At 44.9% G+C, this 27,970-nt stretch overlaps 1 protein-coding gene across 1 annotated transcript; it reads left to right on the forward strand.

Annotated features, from left to right (window-relative positions):
- Positions 1-303: 303 nt before the first annotated feature.
- Positions 304-27,877, forward strand: LOC137419042 (uncharacterized). Its single transcript, XM_068105219.1, has 5 exons — positions 304-428; positions 3,938-4,370; positions 7,023-7,160; positions 25,377-25,517; positions 25,657-27,877. The coding sequence occupies exons 2-5, from the start codon at positions 3,950-3,952 to the stop codon at positions 27,078-27,080; spliced, it is 2,124 nt and encodes a 707-aa protein (XP_067961320.1). The 5' UTR covers positions 304-428; positions 3,938-3,949; the 3' UTR covers positions 27,081-27,877.
- The last annotated feature ends 93 nt before the right edge of the window (positions 27,878-27,970 follow it).

Consider the following 27,970-nt stretch of genomic DNA (forward strand, 5'->3'; position numbering starts at 1 on the left):
CAACCAGGAATTGCACCAGAGGCACTTGAAAGGACTGGCAGAGAAGCCCCCACGAGAGTGATTGGAGAAAGGTGCGCTGGAGTGAGTTCTGAGTACGGAGAAAGGAGACGCGCTTGAAGAGGATCACTTGCACTGTATGAACTGGGTTATGAGAAATATGTGGGCGCAGCCAGGGCGTTGATAACTTATGCGGTTCAGCCAAAGCGAGTGAACGTGCTGAATAACCGCCAGCCACGCTAAGTCCGCCCTCTACCGTTCGGCCCGAGATAACCTGTTGATTCGAGCGACACGATACGAGGTCCTGCCTTCGCCGAACACCATCTTCACGGGACGTGCCGGGGATCGTGGAGAGCCGGACGGGGACGATCCTGGATGACCAAGCTGGCGCGTTTGGCCGGAACATCATCCTGCCCATCTACAATCCCCGTGTGAGTGTGTCAGACCGGCCCGTTGTCTTTGGGTATTAAGTATAAGACTGTCTAAGCTGCTCTGTGTCCCTTCGTCCTGAACTGTACATACGTGCAATAATCATTAAATCTATTTGTTCTTTCTTTCTTCCTAATTCGATCGCTCCCGTGATTTCTCCATTGACTAAGCGTGGCACGAATAAGATCGCTCCAATCGGGTTCCACTATCTATAACGGCGTGGATCACGTGTACGCAAACCGCTCGGCGTATCATCATCACACGTGGTTCGTGCAAGGCTTATTTCCTCGCTTCCAGGGCAGCGCTAGTACTTAGGTAGGAGCGAATCTGGTCCCGAAACCCTATTTGGCGCTGTCCGGAAGGGACGTTATAGGTCTTGGGTCACGCCAGGTCAGTACAGACAAGGGGACTAATCCCCCCTTGGTAGTGGGGAAGAAGGCCGGCGACAGATCCGCAACAATATGATAATACATTAAATTCTATTGCGAGTGAAGTTGGAATAAATGATGTTTCATTAATGAGTTGACTGACTGCCTGGACGAAACTGAGGTTGTGGATCTACTGATGTAGCATCTATTGATGTGGATCCATGATTGAGGTTGTGGATCTTCTGATGTACCATCTATTGATGTGGATCCATGATCGAGGTTGTGCATCTACTGTTGTGGATCCATGATCGAGGTTGTGGAACTACTGATGTACCATCTATTGATGTGGATCCATCATAGAGGTTGTGGATCCGTTGTTTGGAGAGGTCCTGGACTGAAAGGATTGAAACCTCGAGGAAGAACGGTGCCCAGCTGATGATCTGTGCAGTCGGGAAACTAGTCAATTTCTTACAGGTTAAGATTCATGGTTTAGGTAAGGGAACTATGTTTTGAGGTTTAGAATTTAAATAAAGTTGAATATGGGATGTTGTGAAATTAACATCATTTACAGCAATTCTTTAAATTATTTATATTTAAGTTTAGGAACAACCAATACTGTACAATTAATTAAATGCATTTTTAAATAAGAATTGGATAACAGAAATAAGAATTGAAAATCATAAGAGATAGAATTGTGAGAAACAAAAATAAAAAACAAGGTGTGTGTGTGTGTGTGTGTGTGTGTGTGTGTGTGTGTGTGTGTGTGTGTGTGTGTGTGTGTGTGTGTGTGTGTGTGTGTGTGTGTGTGTGTGTGTGTATGTGTGTGTGTGTGTGTGTGTTTGTTAAAATTGGCATATCATTTATTTATCATGATAAAAGGTACATATTTGATTTTATCGCTCATTTTGGGAACAAATGGTTAGTGTCATGTTCAAATTTGATGTGATGGCAGATAAGATCTGGTGATGATGTCACGACCAACACATTTTTGCGTGCCTCCGGTACCTCAAAATTTGGCACAATACTACTGTGGACATTACTCGTAATGATGCTGAAAATCAGGTTTAAGAATGAATACGTTTTAAATACGAACAAATTGCATTTTGTTGATCGTGCAAGACTTTATTCACGACCATATAAAAGATTTGAAAAGAAAGAATAAAAAAATTATTCAACCCAGATGGGACTTGAACCCACAATCCCCAGCTTGGAAGTCTGATGCCTCATCCATGAGGCCAATGAAGGGGCGCCATTAAATTCTCCACCACATATTTCCATAGAAGATGTCACCAAAAAGATTCTGCCATGGCCTGCTTCCATGTGAAATCCCCATTCACATTTAAATTACCAAACACATCACAATAATAACTCAATCACAGTTCATTTCCAACCTCATGACCACACAAAACACAATACCTTTACACAAAAAGTATTAATGTATTTTATTTGGCCGATGTAGGGCACCCCTTTATATGAACTTTTATAGAGCATTCCTTGGTTCCACCTAAGAACACTAGGGTAGTCCAGCATGTACACTCATTTTTTGGAATGTCCCTTATTTTCTGTTTGGCATTTTCTACATGCTATGGAATGTCCCTTCTTTTTCTATACTTTGCCACATGGCACATACCATATATAGGGGCCTTTTCTATGCCGATGGCATTTTCCCCAAGAATGCCCCTTCTTGTAACATGCATTAGAAAGGAGGCGGTTATGATTGGATATGATAGATGTTTAAGATAATAATGCCTAAAGACAAAAGTGCAGAATAATTATTCATTAGAGATAGTCACAGGACCCGGGGCCGTAGCCTAGTAAAGAAAATAAGAGTTAATGCGATGGTGAGGTAATATACAGGCAGCTCAGCAAATGGATGTGGATGTTCTGGACAAAAGCGCTAAATTTTCCCCACGTGCTACTCCTAGCTTTAGCTTTCCAATTTGGTAGGAACCACTTCCTCTGAATACATAAAAAAAATTTGTAGTATTTTCAGTGACTATGGCACATTAACAGTATTCCGTTTTAATTTTTTTTTCAAGTTTGATGTTCAGTTTCTTTTTTGTGTTATTAAAAATCGTCTGTTGCTTTTCTAAATGGTATAGTTGTATTCCTTGGCTCAGAAAATGAATGTTTAGACATCAAGATTGTGATCCGAAGTGGTTTAGAAGCTGAGATATTGGTAGATATAGGTTTTTACCTGTCAGCTATCTTGGAAATCCAAGATGGCCTCCATATTGTATTCGGAGGAAGTGGTTCCTATCAAAAATGGAAAGCTAAGATAACTGGTAACAAGTGGGAAAAATTGGCGCTTTTGTCCGGAACGTCCATTTCCATCTCAAATCCGGTCCGAATCTGCCTGACTATAAGGCTCTTTCACTCATAGAGTAGTTGATGCATGGTATGGTCTCCGAGAAAGGCAGTGACAACAGAATCAATAGATAAGTTTAAATTAGGATTACATAAATACCTGGAAGCTTTCGAGATAGAAGAGTATCGGGATATTGGCAAGACGTTTGTGACTTGAGTATGGATTTGGTGATTGTGTGCATCTGAGTGAAGTGGATTGTTGTTTCTGCAGGGGTTCTCGTCAAGGGGTAGTGTGTGGTTGATGCTGTGTGTTTGTCATCCAAGAACTGCCATCGCCCAAACGTATCCCCTCACCCACCACACCCACCTCATAAAAATAACACAAAAGATTGCTTTTTTCTCATTTTTAAATTTTAACAATTAAAATAATTGTGCGTCCCCATTTGTATTTGACGCACTTGGGATATCCCTGGTTGTGCCACATTGTCTCATCCACAATTCCTCCCCTCATTCCCCAAATGAAATTGTATCGTTATGGCGGATAAACTTTGTCTGGTGTTGATGTGGCGGAGCATAATGGGCCAAATGGTCTCCTCGAGTTTACTCTGGGTTTATTTTTGTCTCTGTATGTAATAACTCACATTCATTAGATGCTGATTGATAAGCAAACTTACAAAATGGGACACAGCGGTGAACAAACTGGATGCAAAAGCCCGCATTTATTGGATAATAATTTATTGGATTGTCAATGGAAATAACTCACAAAAATTGCAAACAGAGTAAACAAAATAACATGTATAACTTTTCTGTGATTAACATAAGCATTGTATCCACAGGTCATCAGTGAAATGGAGAGCTTCTTGGAATGGCTCAAGTTCCAAGGCCTGAGAGCAGAAACAGCCCAAGCAGTGATTGATAAGCTCGGAATTGAGAATCAGAAGGTTATTCGAGCTTGCACTGATTCGGATCCATTGCGGACCAAGCTCCTCTCTCTCTCCAAAGAGAAATTACAATTTGCAATGTATGCTGACTACTGTAAATTTATGAATTCTTTTTCAAAGCCGCAAGATGTCCAGATTGCGGATTCTTCTCTTTTGGGAAGTATTTTCGTCAACTTGGAGAATGTTATTCGAGAACTTTCCAGTTTCTGTGAAAAGATTTTCAGATCCCAAAATGTGCAGCTGGAAAATGTTCCTAGTTTCTCTGGAATCAGGTTCAGTGATGTCTGCAGCCTCCGCTCTCAGGATGATGGATCAAGACCCACATATGGTATGTGACTTTTTTTAACACAACATCGCATGTCAACAAATATCTTTATCTTTTGCCATTGTTTTTTTTTTTGTATTCTGTTAACTTGGATAATCTCTTTTGGTGCAGTTTTGTATTGTCTAATATGAATGGGTTTTTGATGTGGTGTACAAGGTAAATCTCAGCTCACCTGGAACATATTTCTGGGGAGCTTATAGGATTGTGCTCGTCAGTCCGTCCGAAGACACTTGCAACTTCTTCTCCAAAACTGCTAATGCGATTGTGACCAAACTTGGCTAAGATTATATTTTGTTTGTTTGAACTCAAATTTGTTCACTGCAATAATAAACATCGAGGTCTCAGGGGGCCCACCAGGGGTCAAAATGGGTCTGGGTTTGACCCACTCCAGCCCTCCAAATTAAAAATACACAAACGATTTCGATTAATTTGGAAATTGCATTGAATTTATAGGTGTTCCCTGTTAATCGGAGCATTTAAGTTATCTGCATGCAGGAAGTAGTTTATTACCTCTCTTTACCCACGGACAGGCTTAACATTATTATTGATCTTGTTGTATAGACCTGGATAGTTCTCTTGAACAAGCCCGCTGCACGGAGTCAGCCGATCAAGCTCCCACAGGAGTGACCCAGAGATCCCCCACATCCAATATGATGTACCCCCACCTTCTCTTATCCTTGTTTAAACAGTGATTTCATATTAAACAGTAATTAAACATCGTATAATTCTTTATATCTTGTTAATATTTGGTTGAACAATGTGAACATAAACCCCGCCCACCCCCCCCCCCCCCCCAAAAAAAACTTTCCTTCCAAAACAAACTCCAACCCTCTGGTCGATAAAACAAACCAAATGTGGAAATTGCTTTTTTCCATCAACAATTTGGTCTTTCTTCTAAAGTAAAGAATTATTTAATTCTGACTTGTTTATTTAAACCTAAATCAAGGTTTGAGTTGTAATCTATCTATAATTCCAGTAATCTCTGTGTGATGTGTGTGTGTATGTGTGTGTGTATGTGTGTATGTATGTGTGTATGTGTGTCTGTAACCGCTGTTTCTCGACAACCACGGGTCCGATATACTTGAAACTTGCCAGGTATATTGCTGGGGACCTGAGGATGTACCTTTTCAAGGTTTCATATTAATCGGACAAGTAGTTACCGAGCTATGGCGATTTAGCCGTTCGCCGTTCGCTTTGGCTTTGCGAATGGACCAAACCATTTCATGTAAATAGAGGGGGGGGGGGGGGGGGTTCTGTGGTCGTTGCGAATGGACCAAACCATTTCATGTAAATAGAGGGGGGGGATTGTCACCGTACTCGCAAGCCGTTCGCTTTGGCTTTGCGAATGGACCAAACCATTTCATGTAAATAGAGGGGGGGATATAATTTTAGATATATATATAGTACGGGCATGCCCTAGTTAACTAAATTTCATTAACTGCAGTTTGGACATCGACCAGTTTCATTAACTGCAGTTTGGACATTAAATAAATTTCATTAACTGCAGTACAGTATTGGGTAAAATCTGTTATCTTCTCTTATCCACCATCTCTTATCTTCCCTTATCCATCATCTCTTAACTTCTCTTAGCCATCATCTCTTGTCTTTTCTTATACACCATCTCTTGTCTTATCTTATCCACCATCTCTTATCTTCTCTTCTCCACCATCTCTTGTCTTATCTTATCCACCATCTCTTATCTTCTCTTATCCACCATCTCTTATCTTCTCTTATCCACCATCTCTTATCTTCTCTTATCCACCATCTCTCATCCTCTCTTATCCACCATCTCTTATCCTCTCTTATCCACCATCTCTTATCTTTTCTTATCCACCATCTCTTATCTTCTCTTATCCACCATCTCTTATCCACCATCTCTTATCTTCTCTTATCCACCATCTCTTATCTTCTCTTATCCACCATCTCTTATATTCTCTTATCCCCCATCTCTTATCTTCTCTTATCCCCAATCTCTTATCTTCTCTTATCCACCATCTCTTATCTTCTCTTATCCACAATCTCTCATCTTCTCTTATCCACAACCTCTTATCTTCTCTTATCCACCATCTCTTATCTTCTCTTATCCACAATCTCTTATCTTCTCTTATCCACCATCTCTTGTCTTCTCTTATCCAACATCTCTTATCTTCCCCCATGCAAAACCATGATCTTTTCTACCACCGTTAATACAACCCAAATCCACCTTTTTCAAATTACATTTTTCTTTCCTGAAAGTCCAAGTAGTGTCCATTTGTTTTATACTGTTTCCCACCCCTCTCCCTTCCGCAGATCTACTACTGTACTTCTTCTCTACTGTTGTTGTGTTTCCCTCTCGCCCCCCTCTTTTCTCCCACTCCCTTTATTGCATGTTTTACTTGTTTTCCGTTTGTCTTAATGTGTTGCTCTTACTCGTAAGAAGTAGCCTCCTCCTACGTTTTGGAGATAGTTGTCCATTTAGCAATGTCTTGTTTTGATACATGTGCTGGGAGGAGGTTGCAGTAAAGACATGGACCAAATGTCCTGTAACGGTGCAGTGTTCTGTTGATATTTAGATAATCCTTTGCCTCGACTGAATAAATGTCTTATTGACCCGATTTATATTTGGAAGATTTAAACTTTGTGTCCTGCAAAAGACTGACACTGAATTGTTTGCAGGTGATGTCTGTCCTGTGAAAGTGGAATGCACACAAAACAACAACGATTCTTCTGTTTCAGAAGCTTTGAGATATGCATCTGTAAAGGAAGAGTCAGATGTTCCTTTGACAAACGGCAGTGCTGCCTGTTCTACAACTGGTGAGTAGAAACCTACAAAATTACCATTCAGTACAGGGCTGAATTTCCGAACGGCACTTGGTGAGCATTTTGTTAACACACGCGTAAACCTTAAATGTTGTCAAAAATATTGTTGTGTGCGCACAGCTAATCCACCTTTCCAGATCGCAATTTGTGAAAGGATATAAACAGCCAATTAGTTGTACGTGTTGAAACATCTGATTAGCCTGTGATATCTCGAACATATAATTTAAATGATACACTTGCACAGAATTGCAGCGTCACAGACAATTGTTGAAGGGGACTCAGCACATGGATCCTCATCGTAGGTTGATCCAGGTGATCTTACACAAGATTAAGCAGCGATCAAAATGATTCCTTTGAGAGTCTAACTCTGGACAAATTAAATATTGCCATATTTCTTCAGAGGATTGCATCTATCCTCGAAGATTCTCAATGCACGTCAGTGAACTGCTCTATTACTATCCTCTCTTCCTCCTCTTGAGCTAATTCAAGCACTCCTAATGCATCTATATGCTATTCACCATCCCATGTTAACTCCCAATTACAAGTCCTGCAATGCTCTCTTCAAGGCCTTAAACGCACTCGATCGTTGCACATGAACGTTTCTACACGCGTCTAATTCTTTAACACCTTTCGGAAATTCAACCCATAATCTTTTGAATTCAGAATACCGTATATTCTAGCGTACATGTCGAGGTGGATTGCAAGTCAAATTGGATAGTTTCCCCATTTTTCTTTCCTTCATTCATAGACACATCGATTAGGAGTATAAGATGAAGCAAGATGAACCACAGTTGTTACCAAAACTGTCAGTCAATCAGAACCATACAGGTGCTAATTCCTCCGTGACACTGTCACAACTCCTTTGTCACAATTCTTCAACCCATCACTACCTAGCCTATTGTTCTTCTTCTCCTCATCCTGCCCTCCCTCCTTGCTCTTATGCAATCTGACACACTGTCAACGGCTCCCCCTACCTCCCCCTCTCTTGTACCTATTGTTCCCTCTTCTTTAATGGTATGGACCTCAAACATCTGCGGCATTTGCTCAGACTTGAATGATTTCTCCATACAGGTTGCTTCTAACAAACCAAACTTGATCTGCTTAACAGAAACCTTCCTCCTTCAAGATGTCTCTGACTCCTTAGTATCTCTCCCTGATTACTCCCTCCTCTGGTATGATAGACCTGAGCCTTGTCCTGGTGGCAGAGTTGCTCTCTATATGAGAACTCTATTCCTCGCTCTTCCTGCACAAACCCTCTCTACGCCACACCCCAGGAGTTTCCCCCTCCTCCAAATCCTTGTGGCGTCTGGTCAAATCCGTTTCCGGAGATTGTTCTCCTTCCATCCCTTCCCTTACCTCAAACGGCCACACACCTGACGCTGCACGAGAAAAAGCTGAATGCCTCAACTCTGTGCTGCCTCAAAATATTGTGTCCCAAACCCATCTCTCTTTCTGTACCCACCTTACCCAGTCATACCAGGTTGCTCCTGGACTCTGTATCCTTCTCTCACTACAAGGTGAAGATTCTGTCAAGCCATGACTCTGTTTCTGCAAATGGACAAGACGGCATCAGCCCACGGGTCCTAAAATCCTGCTTTACTGTGCTATCATGCCCTCTCTCTGTTCTCTTCACCCTCTCTTTTGCTCAAGGTCATCTGCCATCAGCTTGGAAATCAGCCAACATTACCACTTTACACAAAAAGGTGCAAAAACAGATCCTTGCAACTGCAGACCAACCAGCCTGCTCCAAATGATCAGCAAGATAATGGAATCCATCATTGCATCTGATATTAAATCCTTCCACTTCTGCAATGGCTTGATCTCTGATAATCAATTTGGATCCAGACCAGGCCACTCCACAATGGACATGCTGCTTCTGCTGTCTCAACAATAGGTGGAGGTTCTCAATGCCAAATACGAAATCAGCGCCGTCTCCCTTGACATATCTCCTGATTTTGACATGGTTTGGCACCCCGCCCTACTCACCAAACTCTCTTCTTATGGTATTGATGGAAATCTCCATGCATGGCTTGCGGACTTCCTCTCCTGTCGTCGTCAATATGTAGTCCTCAATGGAATTCTCTCATCTCCTTTTCCTGTCCAGGCTGAAGTTCCTCAGGGCAGTGTTCCGAGCCCTGTGATTTTCTCTTCTTCGTCAATGATCTCTCTGACTCTCTTGAAAATCCTCTTTATGTCTTTGCTGATGACTTCACTGTCTGCCGCTCCATATCTCATCCCTCAGATCGGCAGGCAGAAGCGTCTTCACTCTTTGCATACCTGCACAAAATCGCCAACTGGTCAAACAAGTTGGACATGTCATTCAATCCTGGAAAAACTCACACTCTCACCTTGTCTCTCTGAAAAGACAGTCTGGAAAACCCTCTGTCACTCAAGCTTTTTGGCCTCATTATCCTTCTTGGGGGAAAAAAACATTTCCAACTTGTCTCCAAACGCAGTCGCTGACTGGGAATCTCCATCATGAGAAGTCCTTTCTTGGCATGACTGAGCCTCTCACCACATACAAAGTTTTCATCCACAGCTGGATGTAGCACTTTTTTTTTTCTTTTTTCTTTTGTAGATGTAGTACTTGGATGTAGCACTGGGATGGCTTGCCTTCTTTTCTTGCCGATGTTCACTGGAACTCAATCCTTTGTCACAACCCATCTGAAGCTGCTCTCCCCTCTGGGCTGGTGCTTCTGACTTACACCCAGCTCAGCTTCATCCTGGAGAAAACAAAACTTTTAGATTCATTGGTATCTCCCACTATGAAGCTGATCCTTTCACACTCACCACAGGCAGGTTGGTGGTCTTTCTTTCTTCTACCGACTCCTCTCCAGCAGAGCTCCCGCTGCTCTGTCTGTGCTCTGTCCCCCATATATTCCATCAGGACAGAGAAGATCTGCCATGAACCCTCTTCTGGTGAAACTGCCTAAATCAAGACTCTCTTCTCACCTTCACTCTTTTATTCCTCTTTTCTCTTGCCTTTGGAACAAACTCCCACACTCTCTTCAATCCCACTCCTCCCTCCAGATCTTTAAAACGGCTGTTCACCACCATCTCTTATCTTCCCCCATCCAAAACCTTGCTTTAAACAGCTTTAAAACAGCTGTCCATTTATCTCTGCTCACCTGCACTCCTTCATTCCTCTCTTCTCCCGCCTCTGGAACAAACTCCCTCACTCTCTTCAATCCCACTCCACCCTCGAGGTCTTTAAAACTGCTGTTCACCACCATCTCTTATCTTCCCTCATCCAAAACCTTGATCTTTTCTATCCCCACGAATTTCACCCCAATTCCACTTTTTTTAAATACCAACTTCTGTCCTGGAAGTCCTTGGTGTCCTTGTGTTTTATACTTCTGCCTCCACCCCCCCCCCCCTTCCCACTCCTCCTCCCCCCAAGCCCTCTCCCTTCCACACATCTCCCTGCTTTCAAATGTTGTATTTGTGTGCTTCCCCTTCTATCCCCATCTTGTTTTCCACTCCCTCTTTTTGTGTGTTTTGTTTGTCTGGTTGATTTGTTTGTGAAGTAAATGTTAGCTCTTTCACGAGCCTCGATTCAGTATACAAAAAAATAAAAATAAAAAATTTTTAAAAAATCTCTGATCTTTTCCCATCCAAGACCTTGATATTTTCTATCCCCGTTAATTCACCCGAGATCTACCTTTTTAAAATTCCGACTTCTCTCCTGAAAGTCCAAATGGTGTCCATTTATTTTATGGCCCACCACCTCCCCCCCCCCCCCCCACCCATCCCCTCTCCTTTCCACAGATCTCCCTATATCCCTGCTCCTCTTTTACTTGTGTGCTTCCCTCTCTCCGCCCCCCTCTTGTCTCCAGCTCCCTTTATTATATGTTTTATGTGTCTCTGTTTATGTTTTTGTGCCTTATGTGTGGGCTTTTACATGAGCCTTGAATTTGTATACAATAAAATAAAATATTGTCCACCCTCTTGGAAATTCTGATCATGTCACCATTGAAGTTCAGGTTTCTTTTTCTTCACGATCAACTATTGTTCATCATGTTCATTGGACAGTCTTTCAATATAGCAAGGCTGACTGGGATGGCTTGCCTTCTTTTCTTGCCGATGTTCACTGGAACTCAATCCTTTGTCACAACCCATCTGAAGCTGCTTTGGAAGTTACTGAGTGGATCCGTGTTGGTCTGGACCTCTTTCTCCCTTATCGGACCGACCAAGTGAAACAACACTCTCAGCCATGGTTCACTTCAGCTTGTTCTGCTGCTATCACTCATCGCAATCGCCTTTTCAAACAGTATCACTGTGTTGGCTTGAGTGAGGCACATCGTTTGTTTCGCCTTGCGAGCAAACACTGTACACGAGTATTGGAGAATGCCAATCGATGATATGCAGAATCTATTTCTAATTCTATCTCAAGTAAACAGCTCGGTTCTCAAGATTTTTGGGGAATTGCTAATAGAGTTCTCAACCGTAATCAATGATCAATTCCTGCCCTCTTCAATTTCCCTGAAGTGCTTACTTCTCCAATTGATAAAATCAACCTCTTTGCTGAGCATATTGCTGCAAACTCCACACTTGAAGACCACGGACAAACGTTGCCTGTTTGTCCTTCTCGTCTTGACACCAAGCTTTCCACTATCATCGGCACACCCAGGAAAGTTGCTAAGATTATTCAAAGGCCTGACATTTGAAAATCTACTGCACCAAATATAATCCCCACAATTTCTTTGAAGATGTGTTCATTTGAACTGTCTTCTGTTCTCTCAAAACTGTATTGCTTGTGTATGTCATAGTCTGTGTTTCCACTTAGCTGGAAGCAGGTTTCTGTCGTCCCTGTCTTTAAAGGCTCCGTTCAGTTATCAGATCCTTCTAACTATCGGCCTGCTGGCTTCTACCTGTTATCAGCAAATGTTTGAATCCTTGATAGAACAACTCATGACTCATCTGGAAACCCACAACCTCCTAACTGATGTTCAGTATGGACATAGACAGTCATGCTCTGCTGGTGATGTTCTACCCGAATCATTGAACATGTGAATGGGGCTTTGGATCATCGTGGAGAAGCTAGGGTTGTTGGTTTCGACATCTCGAAGGCTGAAATAATCTGGCATTTCTGGAAAATTGCTTGATACAATCACTGACTTCCTTGCAAATCGTCAAATCTCTGTGGTACATGAGGGCCAGTAATCCCCTGTCCATAATGCGAATGTGAGTCCTCAGGGGTATGTCTGTGTTGGGTCCAATATTGTTCATGTTATATATCAATGATCTGCCTGATTGTATTCTTTCTCAATTAAGCATTGACGCAGATGACTCAACACGATATACTACCTACCCAGGAACCTTGTCTCCTCTTACCCGTGACCAGAGGCGTCAGGAGCCAGCACGGGCCCCAAGGCAAATAACCTCGGGGCCCCCACCCTCACCATTTCTCTCTTTTATAACTTTTTAAGGAACTTTCTTTGATGAAAACCAAAAAAACTTTTTAAAAACAAATGGTCACTTTTATTCAGCTTTTTGATCGAAAATATAGGAGAAAGCGAGACGTTTCGAGGCAATTCGCAGCCTCGACTAAAACCTTCGACTGTCAAACCTTGACTCGACTCGACTCGACTTCGACCTCGACTGTCAAACACTATTTCTCCCTAAGATTGAAAAAAAATACGTGAGAAGATGGTTCATAATTTTTTTTGGACAAAGAGGATACAAACCGATTTCTTTGTAATGCAAATTTCTGGTTTATAACTATTTTCTGCAAAGTTTGAAACTGTAGCATTAACAGCGGAAAATGTCTTGTTTCCGGCAAGAAAAAGCAAAATTATCTTCAGGGTTTAAATGTAATGATGAGAAAATGAGGATCAGCCGATGAGGGGTTTCACTGTACTGTTTAAAAAATAATTACAGGAGAAGCTCGGTCCCCAAGGCAGTGACCTCCCTCCTCCCCACCCCCTGAAACCCCCATCTTGACACCCCTACCTGTGACAATGTGAGTACCACTCTCTGTCAGGACTTGGAGAGTGTGATGTAATTGGGGAAAAAACTGGCTTGTTGCTTCAAACCAAAAAAGATCCACATGTTATCTGTTTCTAGTTCAAGATCACCTTGTTTTCCGACCGTGTCTATGGATTCTTCACCTTAGCAGGAACTCCCTGTTACCTGTCTGCTTGGATTGGATATCAGCTCAAACCTCAGCTGGGAAAAGTACATCTCTGGTAGAACTAAAAGCACATCACAGCACCTTCGCAGCTTATTTTGTGCTCGGCGATACCTTTCTCAAGCTGCTATTCTCCATCTACACAAGGCCACTGTATGTCCTGTCATGGAATTTCATTGCCATATTTTGGCTGGTGCTCTGGCCTGTCACTTTTCTCTTCTTGACAGAATCCAGCACTGTGCTGCCATTCTAGTGGGACAGGAGTTGGCATCATCCCTGGAACCTCTCTCAATCTGCTGCTTTGTTGCATTTCCAACAATTTCCAACAAAACAGATATTTCCATGGAATGTGCTCTGAGCGTCGATCAGGTTGTTCCACCTGAGCATTCTTTCAGTCGCTCAACACATGTGGTAGTTTCTTCCCATCCATACACTATATCTGTCCCAAGGAGTAAGACTATAATGTATTCTTCTGTTTATTTTTCCCCACAAGGCATTACTCTGGAACAACTTACCTTCATCCTGCTTTCCCCTCTATCTCAACCTGCCATGATTCAAGAGAAATGTCAATAGACTCCTCCTCTCTGTTTGATGTCTAATATCTATACTGTAGCGACCCATGGGTCCCCCAAAGCTCGAGACCAGCAACAGAATCTCCTTGCCCAAGCCGGTGACGTAACCGGTGGCCAAACCGCGGCGCCGAGGTTATAATCCTTTGCACCTGTCGGTCACTTGACCACCAAAGCGTGCCTCGCCTGAGAGGCGTGGCTTTGGTTCTGATGTATGCTTTTTGGTGGATTATATAAATGCGAACCCAATAAACGGGCTAGCAGAGTTCCCGAGATGATTATACAATAAACATCTTCTCGGACGAGTTTGTGTCTTGTCCGTCACTTCGTCCGTCTCAAGCAGGAGCGCTGCTCCTTCAATACTTGCCTTTGTGCAGGCCCCACCTCGTGTGGCCTTAAAGTCTTTATAGCAGGCGATATCTCAAATAAATAAATATGGATGTGCATTGAGAGTACGTACCCCAATTGGCCCCGCCAAACCGTTTTGGCATCCAAAAGGAAACTCGTTTTAAAAGAGTGAAAACCCTGCGTCTGGAACAATTGACGTCAGGAGTGAGAATGGAATCTGTGGCAATGTCAGCGGCACCCCAAAAATTGTAAGGAGTGTAGGGTGAAATTGTACTTAAAATAATTATGTAGCAACGTAAAGCCAAGGTGAGCAGGACCTGTTGGAATAAATTTGCAAGGATATGGAGGAGCTAATGACCCAGGAAGCTCTATATGAATATAACATTGTGGGGGAAGGACCAGGAGGGGCAGTAGTTGAGGTGCCGATGGCGACCAAGGACCCAACTCCCTCCTCACCCCCTTCTTTCTCTAACCTCCCACCCTCCCATCCTGGAAAAGGCAGCACTGATGGCACGGAATAGTGGGTTGCCGTTGCAATCGCTGTCCGGCAGTGACCAGGCGATGACGTTGGTTTGGTCAACTAATGGCACGCACATAATGACGATGACGATGACGATGATGACGATGAAAATGAAAATGGAGGAGGGACAAGGTGGCTGGCATAAGGCATGACATGCATGTGGGGCAGGCAGAGGTGAAGACTGATGTGAACGAAATGCTTAATGCTGTATCGGGAGAGGTGAGTGAGCGTGTAGATGGTGTCAAGAATGAGATGGGGGCAGATGAGGCTAGAATGATGGAGATAAATGGGATAAAAGAGGGACGGGGTAACCGTTACCTTGACTGAGGGTAGGGCTGAGCCTCCCGAGCGGGAAATATTTTAAATGCGAGTATGTTCTGTTACTGTGCGCGGGAGATTAAAAAGAACAGCTTTGTAATCCGTACCTGTCCAAGGGAGGTTACATTTCACAGCACTTCATGTCACAGTGTTTTTACGGTCCATGTCGGTCATAACGCCCGTATGCGGATGATTGAAAAATAATTTTCCAAGGAATGGTGTGTGGGTGGGTGAGGGTGGGGAGCACAAATGGCAAATTCAGCTGCGGGATCTCCGCGGAAAGGCTCATGTAAAGTAGTGTGTAAACTATCATGGAGTGACCCATGTGTGTGAATGGAGTTGGATTGTCTGTGGAGTGGATCGTGTGATTAAATGGTGTGTGAGAGATCATGAGACGGCCGGTGGTGGTGTGTGTAAGTTGTGTGCGCTGGTCTGTGTGGCGATTTGGAGATGTACCAGTACGAGAGTGGGCGTGGTGAAGGTTATGGGGCGGCGCGTATGTGTATGATGTCTGCATGGGTTCCGCAGCATGAACAGTGGATGTGGAGAACACGTCTGGGTTCCCGTGGGAAATCCGCCGAATGTCAGTGCGAACATTTAAATGAATTGGCAGGTTACGGATGTGCCGCCGAACTTTCTCACAGAGAAGGAATTACATAGGATAGAATATTTAGTGCGGAAGCGGCATAAAAGCTGGAACACCAGAGAAAATGCTGCTGTTTGAACAATCTGGATACCTGAGGAGAAGCTGCCTACCTCTTCATGCCGTGGAAGGATCACCTGCCAAGATCAATTGTGTTGCTAGGTTTGGCGGTCTCAATCGGTGTCAGTGGTTGCTTTACATCCCGTCGGGCCACAAACCTATCCAGGGCATGGGGACCTGCAGGTCCAGAGGTCGGGGAGAGTCCGAGAAGTCCCACTCGTGACGCACCCAAAACCCCAAACCCCACGTCTGCAACAATATTTTCACTCTGTCTGCGACTTCGGAGTCAAATAAAATTGAAAATCATTCCAAAAGAGACAATTACTGTGTGTAATGACATCATAAAGGAGACAAACAACAGGCACAAATAACTAATGTAGCGTGTTGGATAACGTGTAATACGTGTAATACGTTACGTGTAATTAGATGTAATAGAAACTGTGCAACGTCAATAAATTCCATTGTTTAAAAATGAATTTTACAATCTTTATTTTATGTAAATTGATTAAAAAAATTAAATACTGTAGAACACAAATCGTCTTCTTGTTACTTCCACTAACCTCCAGTTTAGCAGTACTTGGACATGTTAACTCAGGTGGTGTATAAGGATAATGGAGAAGAATGCTTCAATAGTGCTTAACATCTGGAAGCTTTCTTTTTAACAATCTTTAACTTCATTATTAGTTCACCTGGAACGAAGTTCTGGGGAGCTTATGCGGTGGTGCGTTGTCAGTCCATCCATCCGTCGTAAACACCTCTCCGCAACCGCTGATGGGATTGTGACGAAACTTGGCACAAATTATATCTGTTGTGCTGTGACTTAAGTTTGTTCACGGCATTAAAATAAGTCGGTGTCTAAGGGGTCTTTCGGGATTCAAAGTGGATCCACATTTGACCCCCCCCCCCCCCCCCCCCCAAAATAGGAATTTGTTCTTTCCCTCTGAAATTACACACAATATTTCGACGAAACTTCACCACAGCCTTCATCACCTGTGATGTACCAGTGTTTGTTCATGGCACTAAGAAAATGGAAGTCTAAGGGGCTCAACAAGAGGGGGGGGGGCATGTGGGTCCTGGTTTGACCCCCAAAATAGATATATGCTTTCTTCTCTGAAACTACACACACGATTTTGATAAAACTTGACCACAGTCTTCACCATCCATGCTGGACCAAAGTTTGTTCACGGCATTAAAAAAAAATCTGCCCTTTTGTGGTTGACGGGGTGGGGGGTGGGGGGGGGGGTGGGGGGGAGGAGGGCAGCGGTTGCCCTCCAAAATAGGTATGTGCTTTCCTCTCAGAAACTACACATACAATTCCAATTAAACCTGACCACAACATTCCGTTCATGACCCATGAGGTACCAACGTTTGTTCATGGCATTGGGAAAAATTGGGGTCTAAGGTAATCAATGGTGGAGGGGGTGGGGGGGTTAGGGGGATAGGTTGCCCCCCTCCCAACAAATAGTTTTTTGTTTGTTCAAAGTCCTATGATTACGTCAGTATGATTGTATCTGTTGCCCTGTCTTCTAGCATCCATTGAAATTGGTTAAAAATGCCATGATACAGTTTAAAATACCTTTAGTCAGTGTACTATTCTGCATTATGCTACCAGGTGAGTGCCCAAGGGTTTTGCCGCAATGTTTATATTGTTACGGATCTCGGTTTACGGCGCTCCCCTTACTGAGGGGGGGTTCATCCCCTCGTCTATTACACTGGCCGTCCAAGTCCTAGAAGGTATCGCGCTCCTTTGCGGGGGTTGAGGTTGACCAGGGTGACTGGTCAATGGGGTCCCAGATACCTTCGCCAACCTCGCCGCAAAGCAGGGTGCTACTTCTGCCCAAGCCACGGACAAGATGGAATTTTGCCGAGCGGTTTAGCAATCCGAGGCTCGAGCCGTTAGCAATAAAACTAACCCGATTCTGAGCGGTTTTAATCGTGCCACAGGTATTCAATTGGGAAAAGACTAAAGCGACCGGATGAGAGGAACCAAAGAATAAGAAGGGTGAAGGAAGAACAAATATGATTTATTAACTACACCAAAAGAGGAAACGAAAGAAGGGAATATACAAGAAGAAGGAAATAAAAGGACATAGGGCAAGCTTATCTAAACAGTGTTAACTTATCATGACCCCAGGACGAAGAGAAAGACTCACACGGATTGGTAGCTGGTAGGGGAGGAAGGTCCAAGCAGATGGTTCCAGGCGATGGGATCCATCCAGGCTCCGGGTCCGCGGGCGAAGAACGGCAGGCAGCTTCACGTCTCGTTGGCGCGCGACCGGACCTTACATATGCAAGGGGCTGGAATGCTGCTTACGTCTAGCGTGCCGAACGCTCTCAAAACCACACGGCAGTTCGTATCACACGATCGTCCCAAGCGATCCTCCGTGCAATGTTCTTATCATTCACCTCCTCTGCGCTGTTCTCTCAAGTTTGCCGATCATCTGCCCATCTTCTCTCCTCTCTCTTGAAGCAGTTCGCGGTGGTGCTTTTATTACCTGCCTTGCGAATCAAGCCGCGTCCACTTCGCTCTGCCTACTGGTGAGCATGCCTCGGCCCGGATTGGTCGTGAGGGTTCATTTTTTTTTTTTTTTTTTTTGTATACTGAATCGAGGCTCGTGAAAGAGCTAAGAGGGGAGCAGAAGTACCCGGCATTGCCGGGCGGGGGAGGGGAGGGGAACGGGGGGAGAGCGAGCCCCTTGGTAAAGCGAGTGATTTTTTTTTTCATAGCGTCATAGCGTTCATAGCGTTCATTTCGTTCATAGCGTTTCATAGCGTCCTAGCGATTTTTTTTTTCATAGCGTCATATCGTTCATAGCGTTCATAGCGTTTCATAGCGTCATAGTGTCATGTCATATCGTTCATCGCGTTCATAGCGTTTCATAGCGATTTTTTTTTTCATAGCGTCATAGCGTCATATCGTTCGTAGCGTACCTCCCCTCGTGACGCGTTGATGGGGACTATGTTCCTGGCCGCTCCTCCCTTCTTCTCCCACTCTGCCACGTGGCTTATGGCAGCTTTGGGCGAGCTTCAGCTCAAAGGCAGCGAACGCTGCTGGCAAAGGCGCGCCATACAATTTGGAGAGGGTAAAGCCGCAAAATGAATTTGATGGGAATTTGAGTAGGGGGCTAGGTTATTTGATTAATACAACGCAGATTCAACTATTGGAAACAGATCCTTACCTGAAACACATACTAATGAAATAACTAAAGAAGAAGCCTATGATGTGCTACGTGTTGCTCGTGGCCTAACTAGGGTGCGACCTTTGACCTTTACACCAAAAATGGGAATATTTACAGGGGATTATTTATAAGGGAATATTACAGATATTTACAAGGTGGAGGGTTCTAAAAACCACAACACTGCACCCTCATTACCCCCAGGGCCGTCCCGGCCCGAAATAACTTTAACTTAGTGTGGCACTCAGGTGTGGTAACCCTCAACTATTAACTTCACCCTGAGTGCGACATTTTTAAAACAACTAAGTATTTCCCGCCTGCTGCGTTGCATTCTATCTAAGAGAATCACGCCCAGAGGATAACTGAATCACGGATTTACTTTCAAAACTGCACATTGATGGTGGGGAGCATTATTTACAAAGACACTACTTGGTATTTACACGTGAACCCAGGACCTGTCTTTTGGGAAACAAAAGAAGATGGTTTGAAAAGAGGAAAGGCATACACTGCACTGCACCGATACCACCAGCACCAAAAGCACCAAAAGCACCAAAACACCAAAATGCACAGACAGCACCATCCAGTGCACAGTCATCACATTTCAATTATTATTAAACAACGATGCTCAGCAGATGACGTCTTCTCTTCTCTGCTGATGTTTCTGGGTGACTACTTGCTTGCTGCCTAGTTGGTAATAAAAGGGCACAAAACGCATCCACTTTTTAATTATGGCCAGCAGGGGCCAACTAAGGGTGGTCCACCTGCATGGCTTAGGTGCCACCGTGACCGTGGTCCGCAAGCAAGATTCCCAGCAGCGATGCCAGGCCCCAAAATGTGGGGTCCATAAGTGTGGTACTCGGCCACAGACCTGTGGTCCATATGGTGGTGCTCGGACACAACAATGTGCGGTCCATAAGTGTGGTACCAGTCCAGGCAGGCAGCAGCGAGGGTGCGGGCACACAACTGTGGGCACATGCACACTTTCCCCTCAGCACACAAAGACCATGGTCCATGAGTGGGGAAGGAAGACAAAGCAGGGTTAGCAGGGTGCAAGGGCGCAAGTGTACACATCAACACAAGGTAATGCAGAGGTGAGGTGCGCAGGAGAGCGAGCGGAGAAAGCTCATCCCTACCGTGCGCCCCCCCCCCCCCCCCGTCACCTAATCTACCCTTGCCCTTACTTACCCCATATTTACACAATTTACAAATTCGTCGCTACGTCTTGTCTTCCCCATATCTCCCCTAATTCCAAATTCATCAACAATCCCTCTAACCAAACTTGCCATAAAGCCCAATTTATCATCAATCCCTCCTAAGGATGAAGAGATGGAACATAACAAGCACAATGTCACACCCACGTCATGATGCATCTTACATACCAGACACTTGCAAAAAATCACATGGTGTGGAGTCTTGCCACCCTGGTGAGTGGATGAAGATGGTGCGAAGAGATTCCAATCCTAACGATACTCTAAATGACTTTAACACACTTACTCTACCCAGGGTCTTTCCCTGCAAAACCATTGGCCATCTTACACTATGTGGTTCTATGAACCGAAATCCCATTGACCGAACTGTGGTGCTCACCAATTTGGGGTCTCACTCCCCTGATTCTACTCCCTGTGCCCTCGCACAATTTCCGGGGTGGGTCGTGTGGTGCTCCCAGCAGGTCCGCTCACCTGCACACCTCTGCCACTGCAGTTGTCTCTGAGCTTACCTGCTCCTTACCCTAACCTACCTGGGGAAGGCCCTCTGGCGCTCTCACCCCCTACCGCCCTCTCTGGCGTCGGGCTACCCGGGTCCGTCCTCCGGATCCTCGGGCCCCACCGAACAACTCTACTGGCTCCCAGAGCCTACCAGTGGCCTCACCTGGCCGACATACTAACAGAGGCGGAGTGCCCATTTAATCTTTCTCACTAACAGGCCACACGCCCAGCCAATTGACTCCACTAATGCACCCAACACAACACTCCTGTGCAACTACCCGCACCACAGATGCCAATATCCAACCACAATTTACCTACTCCCTCTACCTACTTTTAAACTACCCTGCCCGGGTACTCGTGAAGGGGTCCATCTTCCCCATCCACTCCTTTTGCACCAACCACTCCACTCCATGTATTCCACACTACTCACTCCACACCATCCATTCCATACTCCATATATTCCAGACCATTCATTCCAGACCATCTATTTCATGCAACCATTCTCATTCACCTGTACCTTCACTTGCACACCTTGTGCCCACACACCTGGTGGCACTTGCACACCTGGTGGCACCTGCACACCTGGTGGCACTTGCACCCTCCTTCCCTCCAGGCGCATTCACTCAATACCATTCACCCACACTAACAATACTCTGCTCAATACTCATTCTACACACACACACACACACACACACACACACACAGCATCATCTGATCTAACTACTCCCTTCTGAAACTCACGCTCCCTGTCTTCCCTTATACTAAGCGCTCCCACATCGTTATAATCCAACTCTCCTACTCTAGTACTCTACATCCCCTACTACAGGTATGATGTCGCTACTTAAATCTACAGTTACCTATGTTACCTACAGTTCCCTGGCTTGGTTTTCACCGCCATACCCCATAAAACTATAGCTCATTTGCCCCCAGATGTGATGTGAGGGATGGTAAATGTACCATCCCTCTACACCATATACCATTTGCCATCAATTCCCAATCACACTATCACTATCGCCATTAGTCCACTTCACTCAGAGCCTCCTCGGTGCGTCATCACATCATTAAAGCTCGGCTTCGCAAAGCCGAGCAATGAATGCGGGTGGTTTGTCTACTGCAGGTTGGGTCCGTCCGGCATTCGATTCAGGGGAGGAGGTTTGCTCGGGCCAAGGCTCAGGGCACCATCCCTGCACGGGGCCTTGCGCTCCCAAGCGCGATGGCCCAGCCTTGCCCGGGTGGAACGCCGCCACCACAAGGGGGCGCCGTTCTGACCCCTCCTCCTCCCTCTCGAACCGGGCGGCCCGCTTTGCCTGGCAAAGCGCGGACTCGACCGTGCAGGGCGGGGCCCGTCCCAAATCGTGCACGGCACTCCGAAGAGGAGCGACATGACACCGATCCCTGCCGGCTCCCACAGCACACACCGCCCGGCACAGACTGGGAGCTCGCGTCATCTAAACGTCTTTCTGAACGCTGTCCCGGTTAACGTCGATGCTCCCCGTACATTCTCACACCACTCGTTCCATTCTTTACTCATACATCCCATCCACTCCGTCAATTCCACCACCTGACTCTCTGTTGCACACCACTCGCTGTTCGCACAATCCATAACACACCTTGGTGCACACTCGTCGTTCACACACTTCTCACGTGCACTCTCCCCCATTACGTACTCCGTAACCACCATGGGCGTGCACTCTGCCGTTACATCCCCTGTAACACTCCCCATCACGTGCTCCACCACCAACTCAGGTGTTCCTCCTCGCACACGCTCAACCATTCAAAGTGTGCATCCTCGCACCCGCTCCTCATCCTTCTCTCTCCCCATATCACTCATCGTTCCACTTCCACACTCCGATGTGCATTCACTCTTGCACTCGGTATCACTCCCATACTCTGTCGTGCACTCTCTCTCGCACTCGGTAACACTCTCGCGCTCTGGCGCCATTCGCACATGCGCGCCGTTCACCGTCACACACCTTTTCCTCACACGCGCGCCATTGCCATTCACACAGCGCACCACGGACCTTTTACGAGCGCCCGGGTGCCGTCTCGATCCCAAGCGCGTGAAAATTCTTTTCACGGCAAACACTCTCCTGCAAAATCTCCCCGCACAATATACAGCCCGACTCACCTGGGCGCTTCTTCCTCCTCACTCCAACACCACCTGCAAATCTTTATTCGGGTTAACAAGCACAGCATCACGATGCGAGCACGGACTTTGTACATTATCCATTTCTCCCTGCCGCGAGTGCTTTCCCAAGTCCGGCATCTCTTCCATTCCAATTTCCACTACTATTTGTTCGGTTAGATTTTTTTCCTTTATTTTCAATGTCTTTTCCCTCGGCGACCGCTGCCTCTAATAACATTTCCATTTCTACTTCGGCTTTCGCCGGGCTTGCCCATACCCCGGGTCGCGATCTCTATACCTGTCCAGTTACCTGCGCCTTGCTCCAACTCGCTTCTCCCGCACTCCTCGAGTCGCGCTACCTCGTCGTGCACAAATGGGCTTTCCCCGCCCGACCTGTGGTTAACCTCCCTTTCACACTCCCTCGCTTCATACCGGGCTTTGTCCCTCGCTAGCCCCTCATTAATTTATTGGGCTTGGCCATTTATGCCCTCCAATTGGCTTCCTAGACCCTCAAATTTACTGTCGAATCGCTCCCCCATTCTACTTTCCATTCCCTCACTATCGGCCCTCATTTCTCCCATCTCTTTCCTTAATCCCCCAATTTGGTTTCCCACTCGTTCCAATTGTTCTCCCACCTTGTCCATACTGTCGTTCTTTTTCTGCATTTCTGCCATGAATTGGGCCATGAAGGCTTGCATTTCACCCACCCCCATTGGTGCAGCTTTTGCGGCCCTCGTCGCCGCCATGTGCGATGCGCCGCCATCTTGTGCTGCCGCGACCACGTGTGAGGTGCCGCCATCTTGTGCGCCTGCAACCCCCTCTGCCGCACCTTCTTCAACCTCCTCCTCTATCTCCCCCATTTCCTCCCTGGGGTCCTGGGTTGACACTAACCCCTCTTCTATCTCCCTCACCGGCATCCGATCGCCTTGATCATCCATGGCATGATTATAATTTGGATATTATAATAAAATTTCGGCCACTCGTAATTTTGACCAATTTTTTTTCGACGGATTAAAATTTGGTTCAGGCATCAAATCCCACTCCCTGACACCAATTGTTACGGCCAATAGCACAATTGGTGTCCAAAATTTGGTCTAAATAAATTTAGTCCCAGGTTCCAGATCCCCCTCCTGATACCAATTGTTACGGATCTCGGTTTACGGCACTCCCCTTACCGAGGGGGGTTTAATCCCCTCGTCTATTACACTGGCCGTCCGAGTCCTAGAAGGTATCGCGCTCCTTTGTGGGGTTGAGGTTGACCAGGGTGACTGGTCAATGGGGTCCCAGATACCTTCGCCAACCTCGCCGCAAAGCAGGGTGCTACTTCTGCCCGAGCCATGGACAAGATGGAATTTTGCCGAGTGGTTTAGCAATCCGAGGCTCGGAGCCGTTAGCAATAATACTAACCCGATTCTGAGCGGTTATAATCGTGCCACAGGTACTCAATTGGGAAAAGACTAAAGCGACCGGATGAGAGGAACCAAAGAATAAGAAGGGTGAAGGAAGAACAAATATGATTTATTAACTACACTAAAAGAGGAAATGAAAGAAGGGAATATACAAGAAGAAGGAAATAAAAGGACATAGGGCAAGCTTATCTAAACAGTCTTAACTTATCACGATCCCAGGACGAACAGACAGACTCACATGGAATGGTAGCTGGTAGGGGAGGAAGGTCCAAGCAGATGGTTCCAGGCGATGGGATCCGTCCAGGCTCCGGGTCCGTGGGCGAAGAACGGCAGGCAGCTTTGCGTCTCGTTGGCGCGCGACCGGACCTTACATATGTGAGGGGCTGGAATGCTGCTTCTGGCTGGCGTGCCGAACGCTCTTAAAACCACACGGCAGTTCGTATCACACGATCGTCCCAAGCGATCCTCCGCGCAATGTTCTTATCATTCGCCGCCTCTGCACTGTTCTCTCAAGTTTGCCGATCATCTGCCGATTTTCTCTCCTCCCTCTTGAAGTAGTTTGCGGCGGCGCTTTTATGACCTGCCTCGCATATCAAGCCGCGTCTGCTTCACTCCGCTTACCGGTGAACACGTCTCGGCCCCGATTGGTCGCGAGGGTTCATTGGTACCTCCCATCATGACGCGTTGATGGGGCCATGCCTATGTTCCTGGCCGCTCCTCCCTTCTTCTCCCACTCTGCCACGTGGCTTATGGCGGCTTGGGGCGAGCTTCAGCTCAAAGGCAGCGAACGCTGCTGCCAAAAGCGCGCCATACAATTTGGAGAGGGTAAAGCCGCAAAATGAATATGATGGGAATTTGAGAAGGGGGCTAGGTTATTTGATTAATACAACACAGATTCAACTATTGGAAACAGATCCTTACCTGAAACACATACTAATGAAATAACTAAAGAAGAAGCCTATGATGTGCTACGTGTTGCTCATGGCCTAACTAGGGTGCGACCTTTGACCTTTACACCAAAAATGGGAATATTTACAGGGGATTATTTATAAGGGAATATTACAGATATTTACAAGGTGGAGGGTTCTAAAAACCACAACAATATTTTAATTTGAGAATACATTCCATGACAACATGTTCAATGAACTCTCAAGATGGTTCTCAATCCCATTTCCCTGCAAACGACTGATGCTGATTTGTCCACAGGTGATGTCCATGCTGTACATGTGGAAGGCAAACAACACAACAACGATTCATCTGTCACAGAAGATTCAAAATGTGCTTCTGCAAGGGAAGGTTCAGATGATATTCACATGACAAACAGGAGTGCTTCTTGTTTTGCAACTGGTGAGTGGAAATGTAAAAAATTATCATACGTCCAATTTTTTGTGTTGCGAAAATATTTAATTTTCGGAAAAGTGTGAAATATTTTGCATTTTGATTTTGACCAAAAAAAATAAAATGTTGTATTTTTTTGTTTCTGCAGAACAATCCAGAAGTAAGATGGGAAAAAGACGGTCCAGTTGCAGCTTGACAGTGAAGAAGAAGACTTTTTTGAAGGAGGAATCACGACCTCAAGACTCACTTCCTATAAAATTCAAGTGCATGTCTGGGCCTCGCAACACCAAGATTAATATTAAATTAAACAAACACAAAAAGGTTGTAGAAAGGGGAATACGTTATAAGTGTAATGTGTGCAGAATGGATTTTGCTTCAACAAGTAGCATCAAAACACACATGAGGATCCACACTGGCAAACAACACCACAAGTGCTCTGTCTGTGATAAAGGTTTCTCTAGTAACAGCAATTTGAAAAGACATATGAAGATCCATACAGGAGGGCGTCCCCACAAATGCTCGATATGTGATAAAGGTTTCTCTCATCACAACAGTTTGAAATTACATGTGAGGATCCATACAGGAGAGAGACCCCACAAATGCTCAATATGTGATAAAGGTTTCTCTCAAAAAGGCCATTTGAAATCACATATGAGGATCCATACAGGAGAGCGACCTTACAAATGCTTCACATGTGATAAAGGTTTCTCTCATAGCAGCAGTTTGCATTCGCATATGAGGATCCACACAGGTGAGCGACCTTACAAATGCTCGATATGTGATAAAGGTTTCTCTTGCAGCAACAGTTTGAAATTACATATGAGGATCCACACAGGAGAGCGACCTTACAAATGCTCGATATGTGATAAAGGTTTCTCTCATAGCAACCATTTGAAATCACATATGAGGATCCATACAGGAGAGCAACCTTACAAATGCTTGATATGTGATAAAGGTTTCTCTCATAGCAACAGTTTGAAATTACATATGAGGATCCACACAGGAGAGCGACCTTACAAATGCTCGATATGTGATAAAGGTTTCTCTTGCAGCAACAGTTTGAAATTACATATGAGGATCCACACAGGAGAGCGACCTTACAAATGCTCGATATGTGATAAAGGTTTCTCTCATAGCAACCATTTGAAATCACATATGAGGATCCATACAGGAGAGCAACCTTACAAATGCTTGATATGTGATAAAGGTTTCTCTCATAGCAACAGTTTGAAATTACATATAAGGATCCATGCAGCAGAGCAACCTTACAAATGCTTGATATGTGATAAAGGTTTCTCTCGTAGCAACAGTTTGAAATTACATATGAGGATCCACACTGGAGAGCGACCTTACAAATGCTTGATATGTGATAAAGGTTTCCCTCATAGCAACCGTTTGAAATCACATATGAGGATCCATACAGGAAAGCAACCCCATAAATTCTCAATATGTGATAAAGGTTTCTCTCAAAATGGCAGTTTGAAAATGCATATGAAGATCCATGCAGGAGAACTGAATCTGAAATACCAAACAAGTATTGTTGGAAAAGGTTTGCTGAAAAAGGTTTGTTAAATTCACATAGGGTACATACCCCATACTGGGTTGTACGTGTCCCCCTTGTAAGCGATCCTCAGCAGTAGGCAAGGTATTCAGTGAACCAGTATGGAGAAAGCTTTCGTGACACAACTTCACAGAGTACCATCTGTTACCCCTGATAACCATGCACCATCCCGAACCCCTTGATTAAAGCCGTAATGACTGGTTGACACCAGAATGTCCACAACAATGACTGCAAACTGGTGTCAGAGGACAACAAGAATCTCAAAATTCTAACCCCATCTATGTCCTCTCATGAAGTTTGAATAAAATAAAAAATAATGTGCAATTTCTTAATTTGGTTCTTCATATCCTCAAAATGGAGAATTGTTGAAAAATTGAAACCAAAAACTCAAATTGCAACATAACTTAATCTCTCAATCTGATCTTGCATCTCATCGTGCTTCTTTCAGTGTCTTCCTTCGGTTGCCAGTTTGTAATTCTTATCTCTGTCCCTGAATTGCATCCAGCCATGTTCCATTTTAGTTTTTTTGATTGTGACCAGTGTTTAGGAATTTTGTTTTCCTTCTGGCTTCGTTGTTTTTCTTGTCCCTTTTTGGTTTATGCTCGGATGGAATTTTTCCGTGGCAGTTTGAACATCAATATTTACTCAATATTTGCTGTCGTCCATGTTTCATTGCCATGTGTGATATGGGGAGAACACCTTTGTTGTAAAATTGTTTATCAGAAGAGGACTCCTGCCTATGTTTTTCATGAAACTTGAATTTGTGAAGGGTTTCGCAATAAAGAGAGGTCCTCAAAGTACAAATGCATTGTCGGTGTTGTTGTGAATATGTAATGGCACATTATGATCAATTATCTGTCTGGGGAGTTTGGAGCTGTCCATATCCCCATAAGTAATCCCG

The sequence above is a fragment of the Myxine glutinosa genome, unplaced genomic scaffold (assembly GCF_964187855.1).
Source record: "Myxine glutinosa unplaced genomic scaffold, kmMyxGlut1.1 SCAFFOLD_1034, whole genome shotgun sequence".
NCBI lineage: Eukaryota > Metazoa > Chordata > Myxini > Myxiniformes > Myxinidae > Myxine > Myxine glutinosa.